The sequence below is a fragment of the Vicugna pacos genome, chromosome 2, assembly GCF_048564905.1.
Source record: "Vicugna pacos chromosome 2, VicPac4, whole genome shotgun sequence".
NCBI lineage: Eukaryota > Metazoa > Chordata > Mammalia > Artiodactyla > Camelidae > Vicugna > Vicugna pacos.
The window spans coordinates 86,765,029-86,778,050 of NC_132988.1; the positions used below are offsets into that span (position 1 = coordinate 86,765,029).

The window sequence follows — 13,022 nt, forward strand, 5'->3', positions numbered from 1 at the left end:
CTTCGAGGCTTTAATCAAAATAAGATAGGAAAAAATTACAAAGTGTCTGGTTTAGTGTTTAGTTTAAGCAAAACTAAATTATAATATTGGAAGGCCGGTCAGGATAGCTGTTATCTTTGAAGAGGAAGGGCGTGTGGTTGGCAGGTGGCATCAGGAAAGCTCTTTGCTGTGCTCTGAACAGTAATTCTTGCCTGCATGGTGGTTACACATGTCCTCACTTACTGTAATTCGCTCAGCTGAACATGTTTTGTACACTTTACATATTTTATGTATCAATCTAAAAAAACACTTGAAAAATTAACCCTTCCTCTGGAGGCACAGGACAGTCTGAGCTTCTCTCAGACCTTACTGACCTATGTATTAAAGGAAACTTACAAGGATACACTTGCTTTGTGGAATTCAAGGACAGGAATGATACTGGGCTGTATGAATAATTGAGCCTAAGGCTCCAAAACTATCAGAATCTTCCCTCTCAGTACAAATGTTTTCTCCAGGAAAACATGGCTACTGACATGAAGCAAGCATTTTATACAATATGCACAGTCTTTTGGGGTGTGTACCTGCTTTGTTTGCCCAAGACTAGGTCCACTTACTGGGTGTAACACCACTTTCAGGGAAAATGGTCCTCCCTCACTGTATCCATGATTTTTAAAGCATGTACATGGTTTTCACTTAACCCCAATCACCTGCCACAGTCAGTTAGCCTAGTTACAGGCACCTGACCTGTGCTGGGACCCCTATTCCCAGAATTTCCATTCTTGGGACCAGAGTTCTATTTTTAAACAGACATGCTTGGGGTAGAGTGCAGAAATTTGTTTTAGCAGCCTGTCAGGGGATTCTCTAGTCTGAGAACTCAATCTAGACTATCTTGATTCTTTAATTGGTTGTGCCTGTTTCTTCAGAGGTACTTTGTTTTGAAACTGTATTCAACCAGTACTGTCCATTCATGGCTTGGTAGACTTGGGGGAGTGCTAGTGTCAGTAAAAGATAATATATAAAGAACAGTGAGAATATAGGTTTGGTAAAGTTTTAGATATTTGTATACTCTTTCTGGAGCTTTTTTATTTCTCCCAGCAGACTTCATCTAAATGATGGCAGTCCTCAGTGACCTCAGAGTTAAGAAAAAGTTACACTATCAATCATGAATATGATCCCAATTTCATTAGGGGGAAAAAAAAAGACAATATCCTCAAATTTAAGTGGCTGATTACCTACGGAATTAAGTGCTTTTACTTCTTTATAATTTACTCTATTTCTCTAGTTTTCTATAATAAATGTGATTTTTCATAATAAAAACTAACTGATATTATAAAGATACAATGTACTGTTTTAAATCAAGGAGTATCTACAATCAGGAATTGAGAAATGTGTCAAGCTTTCAATAAGCAGTTAGTGTACATCTCTGTTCAAAAGCAAACTCATTTCAGCATTATAAGTGAAAAAGTATTTTCTCATCTTAAACAGAAGACTTTTTACCCTTCCACATAATTCAGGCTTCCCTCACTACTGAAAGCAGGAGCATTCCTATGAAACTCTTCCTAAGCTGAAATAGCATAAAGTGAAGCAGCAATTATCTGAGGACACGCCTTGCTGGATGTAAAAGAGAAAAAAAAAACCAAGATAAACCACAGATGCTCACATAGTTCTAAGCTATGGTGGCTAGATGCTAAGATGCTGAGTAGTTCCCAGTGACGGACTCGACAGGGAGGTGTGAACTGCCTCTATAACGGCTCTGTGCAAAGCGAACGCTGAATGCTAATTTCTGCCTTTGCCTTTTTTCATGAAAGCGAAAATCCTCCTCAGATTTCTTCTGGTTAGTAAAAACAGGTATTAATAGATCTTTCGTAAAAGTGAAGTGGCATACAGTGAACCTCCAAAATGCAGGAAATACCTGTATTTCACAACCATGTTTAGGTCAGCATTTAAATATTTCCACATGGTGGGATTGTGAGATCCCAAGGTGAAATGTGGGATCACTTTCCCTTTTATATTTCTTGTTTTCAGTTTTGAAAAAAGTAATGAGTCTATTATTTTCAAAATCAAAAGAAATCAAGCTTTTCCCCCTCTTCTTTTTACAGAGAAGGCATTACGGTTACCCAGTGTAAAGAACTGGTTTGAAACTGGCATGCAGTTAACAGTTTTAACCAAGTTGTATTTAAGTAAACTCCATGAGGGAAATCTGTTCCATTTTCATACTAGTAACCAAAGGGTCCTTTAGTCTACTCAGACTTGTATTTGGGCCATTCAAAATATGCTAGTGGTTGCAACCCTGGCTTCATGCTCATGTGAAGACACTGTTCACTACCTCTCTCCAAGTTAGTTTCGCTATCATTTATTCTGCTTTAGTAACTCAAAGCTCAACTTTGATATAGCAAATAATTCACAAGAACCACCGTACAGGTTTTCCTGTTGCAATGGGTATGTGACAAGTTTAAGCAAACTTTTCATTCATTAATTTACAAATATAATGACATTTAATTTTAAATGGTTCTTAAAAGGTTTTATGTTGGCTTGGGAGAAAGTTCAAGCATGAAAGGGTCATTTCTCTGTAACTCGCTAGTGAGACTAACTGTAACATGGAGGATAGTCAAAAACACTTTCAAAAGGGACGTGGGGAAGTAATTAAACAGTGTGCAATTCTTGATTTTTGATTTATCAAAGATGCACACGATCAACTAAATAAATATTAATATTTGGTTTGAAAATGTATTAATTTTTCCTCCTGGATAGTCATATAATGAGTTATGAACAGGCTTTTGCTTGTTTCACATATGCTAGCTTTTTCTAACTAGGTACTAATTCACAACAGGTTAAAAAGTCCCAAGAACATGCCAATTCCGAGTAAACTATAAATTTATCCCAAATAATCAGGACAGAGAGAGTACAACATGATATATTCCAGCCTTAAGGAGATCAAGTCTGAAAGGGCAATATGATTTGGCTTTGTGTTAAAAAAAAAATTAACTGGGAATTTATTATAATCAATTACAGTCAACTGGCGGGGGGGGCAGATCTTATCATACCCAGAAATTAATAAAAACACTTGAAAAAAACAAATATAAATTTAATAATAAACATCATGGTCAGGTTGTTTATTAAGGAGGCAACCACACATACAAGTTCGGCTATAGAAATGTTTGCAAATCAAACTTCATGTGATCTAAAAGGACCATGCGTAATGTCAAAAATGGACGCCTGTACATTCAATAAAAGTTAAATATACACAGTCGAGATCATTCTATAGTTATACAAACATCTGGGGACACATGTATCTAATTTCCTTTCAGAAAAACTTTTTTTTATAAAAGTGATGTATTGAGATAATAATTTTAAAAAGTATCTGGCAATTATGAATGGTCCCCACTATTACAAAATGTGATTTCCAGGGTATGAAAATCAAAAAAAAGAAAAAAGAAAAAAAAAAGCCAACCCTTCAGAGAGTGTTTTATATTATACAAACAAGTTTTGTAGAAAAATGATCCAGCAAATGCTTGAGTTAAGAATATTTATATTTTTTCCAATTCTTTACACTTTTATTAACACACTTACAAAAAATAACATTCAAACACTGAAAAAATTAAATAACTTTGGAAGCAGAGCTCATAGCTTTCTGCTTACATATAAGTGACAATTTTGGGCTGTTGGCACAAAAAAATAATCAACATTCATAAAACCCTTACTACTATATATCAAACATAAGTTAAAATCATAGGCACTAGTTTATCAAACCCATGTTTCATCTGCAAGACTAACCACAGTGAATCCTTAGATTTTCCCAAACAGAAAAATTGGCAATACACAAAGGCTTTCTAGTAAAAAGGCAATTTTTCTCTTTAGGAAACCAAAAGCCAATAGTCTGTGGTAGTACAACAGCAGGGAAAATAACACTTTACCCAACTCAGGTCCAAACACATTTTAACAAGTGATGAAATATTTTAATAAAAAAAAAAATAGACTTTTTTTTTCTGATGCAGCCATTTAAAAACAAAGTGAAATAACCTGAATATTCCTTTCAAAACTGATAATCTAACTTAAAAATGTAATGAGTCTTCCGTAATAAGAGTTAAAATTCCTTTTTATTATTAGATTGCAGCATTTTTTTTTGCAATGTTGCACTGAAAACAGACCTATTTTCTGTTGCGTATACATGGTTTTAAAAAGAGACAGTGGCTAGTTCTTTGACTCACTTAGATTTTTACATGAGATATCCCCCTACCCGAAACAGATGCTTTACCTTCCTCTGAAAAGCAACATCTTTTAGTTCATCATCATGTGGAATTCTGGCGCCATCCTTTCCTGATCCATCCCCATCACCCTCAAATTCAAGGATATAATTTCTTCCTTGTAGTATACACCAAAATACATTAGCACTGGCAGTTTAAATCTCCTGCTGCTTTGTGCTAAAGGAATGACTCCCTACTGGTCAAGCTAATAAGACTACCATGGTGTCAGTCACAGCAAAACAGGGGACTTGGTTTTAAAAGTTTTGCCATTCTCTCAAGCTATCAACCTCAATGCTATCCTGAATATTAAGCTTCCCATTTCTCAATTTCTTTTGCCAACTTACAGATATGTCTTTGACCAACAGGAAATGAACTTACATTCAAATCTTAAAATCCTTTAGTGACCCAAGTGCCAATATTTCAGAGCTGTTCAAATTAAATATTTAAAAAAAGACCTTACCATGAAAAACAAGAAGCCTGCTGCAGAAGGAAGTTTTAGTCTGCTAATAGTTGAATAAAACCAAAATAAGTGATTTCCAGGATATACATAAGGGCCATCACAGAGCAAGTATTTAACAAGTTAGATTCGTATGCAGGCGGTTTCATTTGTTACCAAAAATGCAAAAATTGATGTCAGACAAAATCTATGTCAGCAGGGACAGTATCTTCAAAGGATGTTTTGCACAGTTACTCAGTCTAAAGTGGATCAGCTTAAGTAGGATTCAGCAGGCTATAATTTCCCACCACATGGCAGACTGTTGTGTCAGTTAACAGTAACAATACAACTGTCATTACCAGAGATTTTGTAAATTAAGTGCATAGATTTTATTCCACCCGCTTCTTGTTGCATGGTTTTGTTCCAGGTTGTAGTAAGCACTGAGGTGGTGTTATTTGTATCAAGAATAAAGACACATACTACCTGCTCTTTCCCACCATGGAAACCTGCTAATAAAAACAAGATCTCTTAGTTCTATAACAGATAACAGCATGTGAAGAAGTTGGCTTCAACAGCAAAGGCTATCTTTCCTGAGCCAGGAGCTATAAAGTTTAGAAAGATTGTACAACTGATATTAAGCCCTTTTGGCAATCAAAACAAACACAGAAGTCTGATGTGTCAATGCAACATGATGGATGCACGCGGTCACACTATCTGGCAGTGGTGATATGGGAGCTACATCCAAAACTTAAGATTAAACAAAATGACAACTTTTCTAATGAATCTGCAAAAATAATTTATAGAATCCTCCCAAATTTAGGCATGTTTTAAATCTCTAGCCCAGGTTTCTCCCCACCCTGCCCTCTTCCATCTCAATCTAGTTTCTTGGAGGACTAGTGAAACACTAGTGAAACATTTTAGATAATTAGTCAGAATATTAGTTCTCATTAACACAAATATTTATTGATACTATTTATACAGTAAATTAGGTTGGATGTGAAGTTTTGGATAGCCTGAATTCACCATTTTCTTGTGCACAAAGGTACTCTCTCATTTACAAATGGGCATTTCTCTTTGGCATCCATTAGTTTTTTGCCCAGATATTGGCCTTTGTCAAATATTTAAAAATCAACTTAGTTTCTATTAAGCAAAACTAAAAGTGATTCCATGGAGTGATTGTATGATTACCAAACACATCTGATGTTAAATGTCATTAAAGTGCTGCTTGATCATCTCTGTCAGTTTGTGCTAATTAAGACAGAGAGAGCTGGGATTTTATAAATCCCGAGAGTCTTATCTGAACAGTCTGCATATAAAAGTTGTCTTTTAGCCTGGTGAAGGGGTATCCATGAAGCTGTGGACCTCTGCATTCTTGTCTTTGCTGGTCAATAACAGCCATCTTTCCAACTGTCATCTTTCATGCTACCATAGGTTTTAGGAGCTGGCAAGGATCTGAAATAAAGCAATTTTATAAAGTGATTTGCAAGGCATTATGGAACATTACCATGCTATCTTCCATATATTAATTTCTTTGCAGGGCACCACGATCCAATGTTCCAGGAGACTACTAGGATCAGAGCTCTCAAACACTTTTAGCACAAAGACCCCACACTCAGCATTTCCACAACTTTCAAGTTTTACTGGGCATCAGGTGACTTCATTCACCTCTTTTTATGAACATAGCTACCAGAGTAAGAGGAAAAATGAGCTAGATCACCAAACTTATTACTTACCTATTTATTTGAGGGGTAGTTGAGGAATGTGATATTAGAGATGGAGTGTCACCATCACTAGAGAGGCAGCATGGGACAGTGCTTAAAACGACTCTGAATTAAGGCACACTTGGAACACAGTTGAAGTACATGGCGAATTACTTAACCTCATTAAATTTTAACATCCTCCTCTAAACATGGGAACTGTAACGGCACCCACACATCTGGTGCTATTGTGAAAATGAGGTGCATGTTATCTAGCACAGTGCACAGCAGAAAGCTGTCGTGTTCTACTACTAATGTTACAATGCAGTATGTTCATCTTAGAAAAAAAGAAGTATGGGTAATTATGGCACAAAAGTTTTTTCTCCCCCCCATGCAAATAAATACTTCAAGTTTAGTTAGATTTGACACCTAAGTTTACTGATGGTGGTAATCACATTCCTAAAAGGCAGAAGATTACAGATACATGGTTCCCAACATGGTTAGGCCCAGAATTACCTGAAGATTAAACAAACAAATAAAAAAGCATACCCACAGATTTTGGGTTTCCTACCAGATCTGCTTTTTGTGGATAAAAGTTAGGCCTCTATATTTACATAAATTCCATAGAAGATACTGAATTGTAGCAAAGCTTGAAAACTACCCTCTTGGATTATATACTCAGGCTTGGTAGCTAGAAGTTTTATGTAAATCTCACTCTAGGTTCTAATATGCTTTTAATATATTTATTGGTTCTAATATGCTTTTAACATATTTATTTATTATTTAATATATTTATTATATATTATTTAATATATTTATAATAGTAATATACTTGTTTGATACATTTATATCATATATAATATAACTATTTATTATATATAAAACAAATATTTTAATATATTTATATATTACTCAATATATTTAATATATTGAATATTATTATATTAAAAATGAAGAGGGGGAGGGTTTAACTCAGTGGTAGAGCATGTACTTAGTATGCACAAGGTCCTGGGTTCAATCCCAGCACCTCCATTAAAAAACAAACAAATAAACCCAATTACCCCCAAATTAAAAAATTTAAATATATATATTCAAAATGAACAAATATCACAACCAAATGGAGTGGTTCCAACAATTTTTTTTCAGGGTTTTGCCACGATGCTTAATCATGTTATTTTTAGGCATGTGGGCAAATTTAATCTGAACCAAAGTGACATATACCCTAATGTCCCAAGTCAGAATATTTTTAAAACAAGAAAGCAATGTTTTATTCAAACTATATTAAGACTCTAGTGGAAACCCACTAGGACTCTTTCAAATGCAGAGATGAGGGTAATTCCAGTCTACCCACTTTCCTATGCTCAAGGATGTTGAAACAGAGCATTTACCACTTACCTGCGAACAGGCTGTGCAAGTTTGCTGCGAGGCACTGGTATACCCCCCGCAGAAGGGGCACTAGGTCTGGGCAAGCCACTTCTCATCATGGTTGTCCCTGCAGGTCTGGTTAGAGTAGTGCTGTTGATATTGCTGGGAGGATTTGCTGGGACTGTGTTCTGAACCATGGGAGGCCCAGGCGAGGAGGTGGTTTGCATAAGTTGTGTTGTTTCTTGGCTACCAGGAGAACCAGAGCCATGGTTACTAAATGCTTTTACTGGTTGCCGGAGAGCCAAAGGAGATGGTGCTGCAGGGGAGCGGAATTTGCCTGGAGAAGGTACTGTAGAATAGCAAAGAAAAATCAATGTTTTCAGTGGAAACCCAAATATAAGTGAAACCACTGCTTTCTATTACACTTGATGACTGGGCACCAGTACATCTGTATTCACGACAACTCACCCTATAGGAATGCAAGGAATAAAGAAAATATCTGGGATTAGATGATCATTGGTAGGTCTTAAATAACCAACTCCTCACTCAGAGGACTCCAGCTATCCTTGACAACAGTGTTTTAACTAGGTCAGCTAGAAATCAACAAGTCCAGAAAAGGCACCATAGCATTCTGTTTCCTGTGGCAACCAACCTGAGCCACATTCTTCAGGTGAGAAAAAAAAATGCTGACTACTAGATGGTTCACTAGAATTTGAAACACACTTCTCCTCAAAGCAACATTCACGTAAACATGTGTCAAGTATCTGGTGGGTGTACCTCCAAGTCCTGTATCATCCACAGTGTAACTTAGTATTTAGAAACTAAACCTGTTTCTATTGTTGTGCTTCACCAAGTAGGGAAGTTACAAATCTAGGGGTTTATCAAAAGGCATATGAAGTCACAGGATAAAGACGGTACATTCTTTTGGAAGGTCAGTTCTACTAAGTGGCTAGTTAAAACACTTGTATTAAAACAAATAATGATACATGAAAGAATTAAATGTACAGTTTGCATTAATTTTTAAACCAAAATAAGACTTCAAATAAATTTTATTATTCTGGTGGTCCCTTAGCATTACAAGTTCAGATCTCCTGAGGGATATATTCATCCTTTTCTGTTTATTCTATTTGGATAAATCACTTCTAGAAGGATATCAGCTTTAGTTTCTTCAAATACCCAAATGCTACATACACTGTAAATAAAAATATTACCTCAACATCCTTTACTTAACAAAGAACTCTGGGGTGGAGTTCAGAGTGAATGGAGTCGGGCAGAGAAGGCAGGAGAGGGCAGGGTAGGGGGCGAGGAAGAAATGGATCAGAGTCACCCTATTCTCTCTCAACTTCCATTAGTTTGCTGAGAATACGAGTAGAGCGAAAGCTTGAGCAAGGGATTTGGTCCTAAAACCATAGAAATGGGTTATTACGCACACAGCTTCATTCTCCTCATATCTACTAATCTGTCTGAAGATTAAGTAACAGTAAGGTTCTACCACAGTATCGGACAGGAGAGCAAAGAACGGATGAGCCTGGCAACTATCTTTCATCTGGTGTCTAAGAGAAAGAAGACAGGATAAACCTTAGCTCCAAAACTACCAAAGAGCGAAAATGTATTTTGTACCTTCCTTTCAATAAGGTTTTTTGTACATAGCCTCCTTCCTTGCTAGCTGATCTTCTCTGTATTTTGTCTGATCAAAGTCCAAAATGTCAGCACCTCCACACGTAAGATACACTAAGACCCAATACTCGATGTGTTCAAATTATCTCTGCTTGATCCCAAAACCCTAGTGCTATGATTCTCAGACTTGACTGTGTGCCAGAATCTCAATGAACTTTAAAAAAAAGAAAGAAAAGAAAAAGGGGTGTGAGGTGGGGAAAGGAAGCCTAGGCATAAACCCCAGGGAATCTAGTCTGGAATGGAACTCAAGATATTTATTTTAAAACCACCATAGGAGCTTCCAATCATGCTGACAAAAATGGGGAGGGGCTTACCCTCCTGTAATAAATACCTATAAAACTGGATAAAATACATGGAACAGTTTTCAAATATTGGACAACAGGCAATACAGGACTATAATCCCTGAAAAAAGGAAAATAAATGTGATGAGCTCTATTGGTACCCTGGCTTTTTCAGGGGGTGAAAACAAGTTGTGAGAGAGACTTTAAACCAACCATACTGATAACTGTATTAAATGTAAATAATAATTACTCTAAGTAAAGGGTAAATACTCCCAGTATGGACAAAAAGCAAGAACAGCATGCTATCTAAAAGAAACACATTTCAGTTACAAAGACATAGGTTAAAAGCAAAAGGATAAAAAAGATACCCCACAGAACACTGATCATGAAAAAGCTGGTGTTCACAGTATCAGAAAAAAATTACCACCAGAGACAGAGTTCGTAATGTTAAAGGAGTCAATTCAGCAAGAGGACGTAAGACTCCTAACTATATATACTCCAAAACAGATACACAAAACACATGGAACAAACTGACATAACTGAAAGTAAGAACAAAAAAAGTACAGAATTAATTAGGTATTTCAACACTCCTTTTTCAGTAAGAGATGAAACAAATAGGCAGAAAAGACAGAAAGGGTACAGAAGACATGAACACCACCACCAATCAAGTTGAGCTGACATTTACAGAACACTCCATTCAATCAGACACTATTCAACGTCCATCAGCAGGTGAACGGGTAAACAAACTGTATATCCACACTACAGAATACCATTCAGCAATAAAGAAGAGAAAATTGCTGATAAAACAAGAATGACTCTCAAAAATTAGGCAAATATAACTTATGGTAACTAAACCAAATCAGATATTTGCCTGAGGTCGGGAGGACTGACTGGGGGGGGGGAGGGGGAAACAATCATCATACCAAGAACCAGGAAGAATTTAAACTAAATAAAAGAGACAATCAAGAAATATCAACACAAGATGACAGAGACGCTAGAATTATCTAACAAAGATTTTAAAGTAGCTATCATAAAATTGCTTGAATGAGTAATTCCACACACTTGAAGCAGAAATAGAAAGTCTCAGCAAATAAACAGAAGATACACAGAAGTGGGAATCAAATGTAAATTTTAAAACTGAAAACTGCACTAACCAAAATAAAAAACTCAGTGAATGAGGTCAATAGCAGAATGGAAAGGATAGTGGGGGGAGAAATCAGTGAACTGATAGAACAAAAGAAATTATCCAATCTAAACAATAGAAAGGAAATAAACTGGAAAAAAAAAAAAAGAACAGAGCTTTCAGGGACCTGAAAAGACCTAACAAGCCCTAATATTTGCATGTCACTGGAGTACAGGGAGGAAAGAAGAAAGAGAGGACAAAAAGTACTGTGAGAAATAATGACCTTCCATATATGAACATTTCCATTTCCCATAGTTGGCAAAGGACATAAACCTACAGATTCAAGAAACTAAGAAAATACCAAACGAGATAAATCCAAAGCAATCCATGCCAGGACACATCATAGTCAAACTTCTAAAAACTAAACAGAAGAGAAAACCTTGATATCAGAGAGAGAAAACACCTAACCTATAGGGGGAAATGGATTCCAACAAGAGCCGATTTCTCATCAAAACCAATAGAGGCCAGAAGGAGTGGCACAGTATTTTTCAAGAGTTGAAAGAAATGTCAACCCAGCATCTTATACCCAGAGAAAATATCCTACAAGAATTAAGGGAAAAATCAAGACATTCTCAGACAACAGAAAACCAAGATAATTTGTGGCCAGCACACCTACCCCCACAAAAAACAGCTAAACAAGTTCTCTAAACAAAACGAAAATGATAAAAAGATGGAACCTTGGAATATCAGAAAGGAAGCATGAACCAGGTAAGCAAAAATACGGGTAGACACATAGGCTTTCTGAGTTTTCAAAGCTATATGTGCAGGTTGAAGAAAAAATTTTAACACTATTGTAGCTAGAAATATATTATGTAAAGGAAACATTTAAAACGATTATAAATGAAACAAAGTAAAGGAACATGAAAAAAGGTAACGTTTACATACTTGACTTGAACTGATAAAATGATAACACCAACAGACTGTGATAAGCACATATGATGTTATGTATACATAATGTAAAGCAACCACTATAATAACTATGCAAATATATGTACTCAAAAACACTATATATAAATTAAAATGGAATTCTAAAGAATATGCAGGTAACCCACAGGACAGCAGGAAAAAGAAAACAGAGAAATGAAAAACAGAAAAAACAAACAGAAAACAACAAATAAAATGGCAAACCTAAGCATATCAATAATTACATGAATGTAAATGGTGTACCTACACCAATCATAAGACAGAGATTTGGTAGAAATGCATTTAAAACATAACCTAACTTTGAGCTGTCTATAAGAAACTCACTTCAAATAGAAAAATATAGGGAGGTTGAAGTTAAGGGATGGAAAAGATATGCTAACAATACAAAAAGAAAGCATGATGGCTATATTAGTATCAGATAATTAAAAAGAAACTTACCAGGGACAAAGAAGGATAATACATAATGAAAACAGGGTCAAACTACCGAGAAAACCTAACAATCCTAAATGTGTATGTACTAAACAAAAAAATTATAATAATGTGAAGGAAAAACTTACAGAACTGAAAGGAGAAAGAGACAAATCCACAATTACAGTTGGAACTTCACCAGCCCCCTCTCAACAACTGACAGAACTAGACAGAAAATCAGCAAGGGGATATAAGAACTCAGTATCATCACCAACCACAGGATCTAACTGACATTTACAGAACAGTCCACTCAACAAGAGCAGAATGCACATTCAAGTGCCCACAGAATATAAGCCGAGATAGACTATCCTGGTCCATAAAGCAAACTTCAACAGTTTAAAAAAAATTTGAAATTACAAAGAGTAAATTTCTCTGATCATAACACAATCAAACTAGAAGTTAATAACTAAAAGGCAACAAAAAGATGAAAAAAATCACTTGATAGCTGAAACTCAACAATATATTTCTTAATAGAAATTTTAAAATACATAGAACTAAATAAAACTTAAAATAGAAGGTATCAAAATTTGTGGGCCATAACTGAAAAGAAAAGTCTTAAACCAATCATCTAAGTTCCTACTTCAAAAAAATCTAGAAAAAGTAGAGTGAAATAAACTCAAAGCAAGCAGAAGAAAATAACAAAGAGCAGAAATCAATCAAATTGAAAACAGAAAAATCAATGAAATAGTTCTTTCAAAAGGACAAGTAACACTGACAAGCCTGACAAAATAAAAAGGAGAAAACACTACCTCAAATTACCAACATGAG

General features: G+C 35.6%; 1 protein-coding gene across 2 annotated transcripts in view; it reads right to left on the reverse strand.

Annotated features, from left to right (window-relative positions):
• Positions 1 to 5,596: 5,596 nt before the first annotated feature.
• The window catches only part of SLAIN2 (SLAIN motif family member 2), a 60,777-nt gene continuing 53,351 nt past the window's right edge, over positions 5,597 to 13,022 (reverse strand). For both annotated transcript variants that reach the window (XM_006198111.4, XM_015250071.3), the window contains 2 exons: positions 7,752 to 8,070; positions 5,597 to 6,111 (listed from right to left, as the gene is read on the reverse strand). In XM_006198111.4, coding sequence (XP_006198173.1) covers positions 6,045 to 6,111; positions 7,752 to 8,070 — 386 coding nt within the window. In that variant the 3' untranslated portion in view covers positions 5,597 to 6,044. The remainder of the gene's footprint in view (positions 6,112 to 7,751; positions 8,071 to 13,022) is intronic.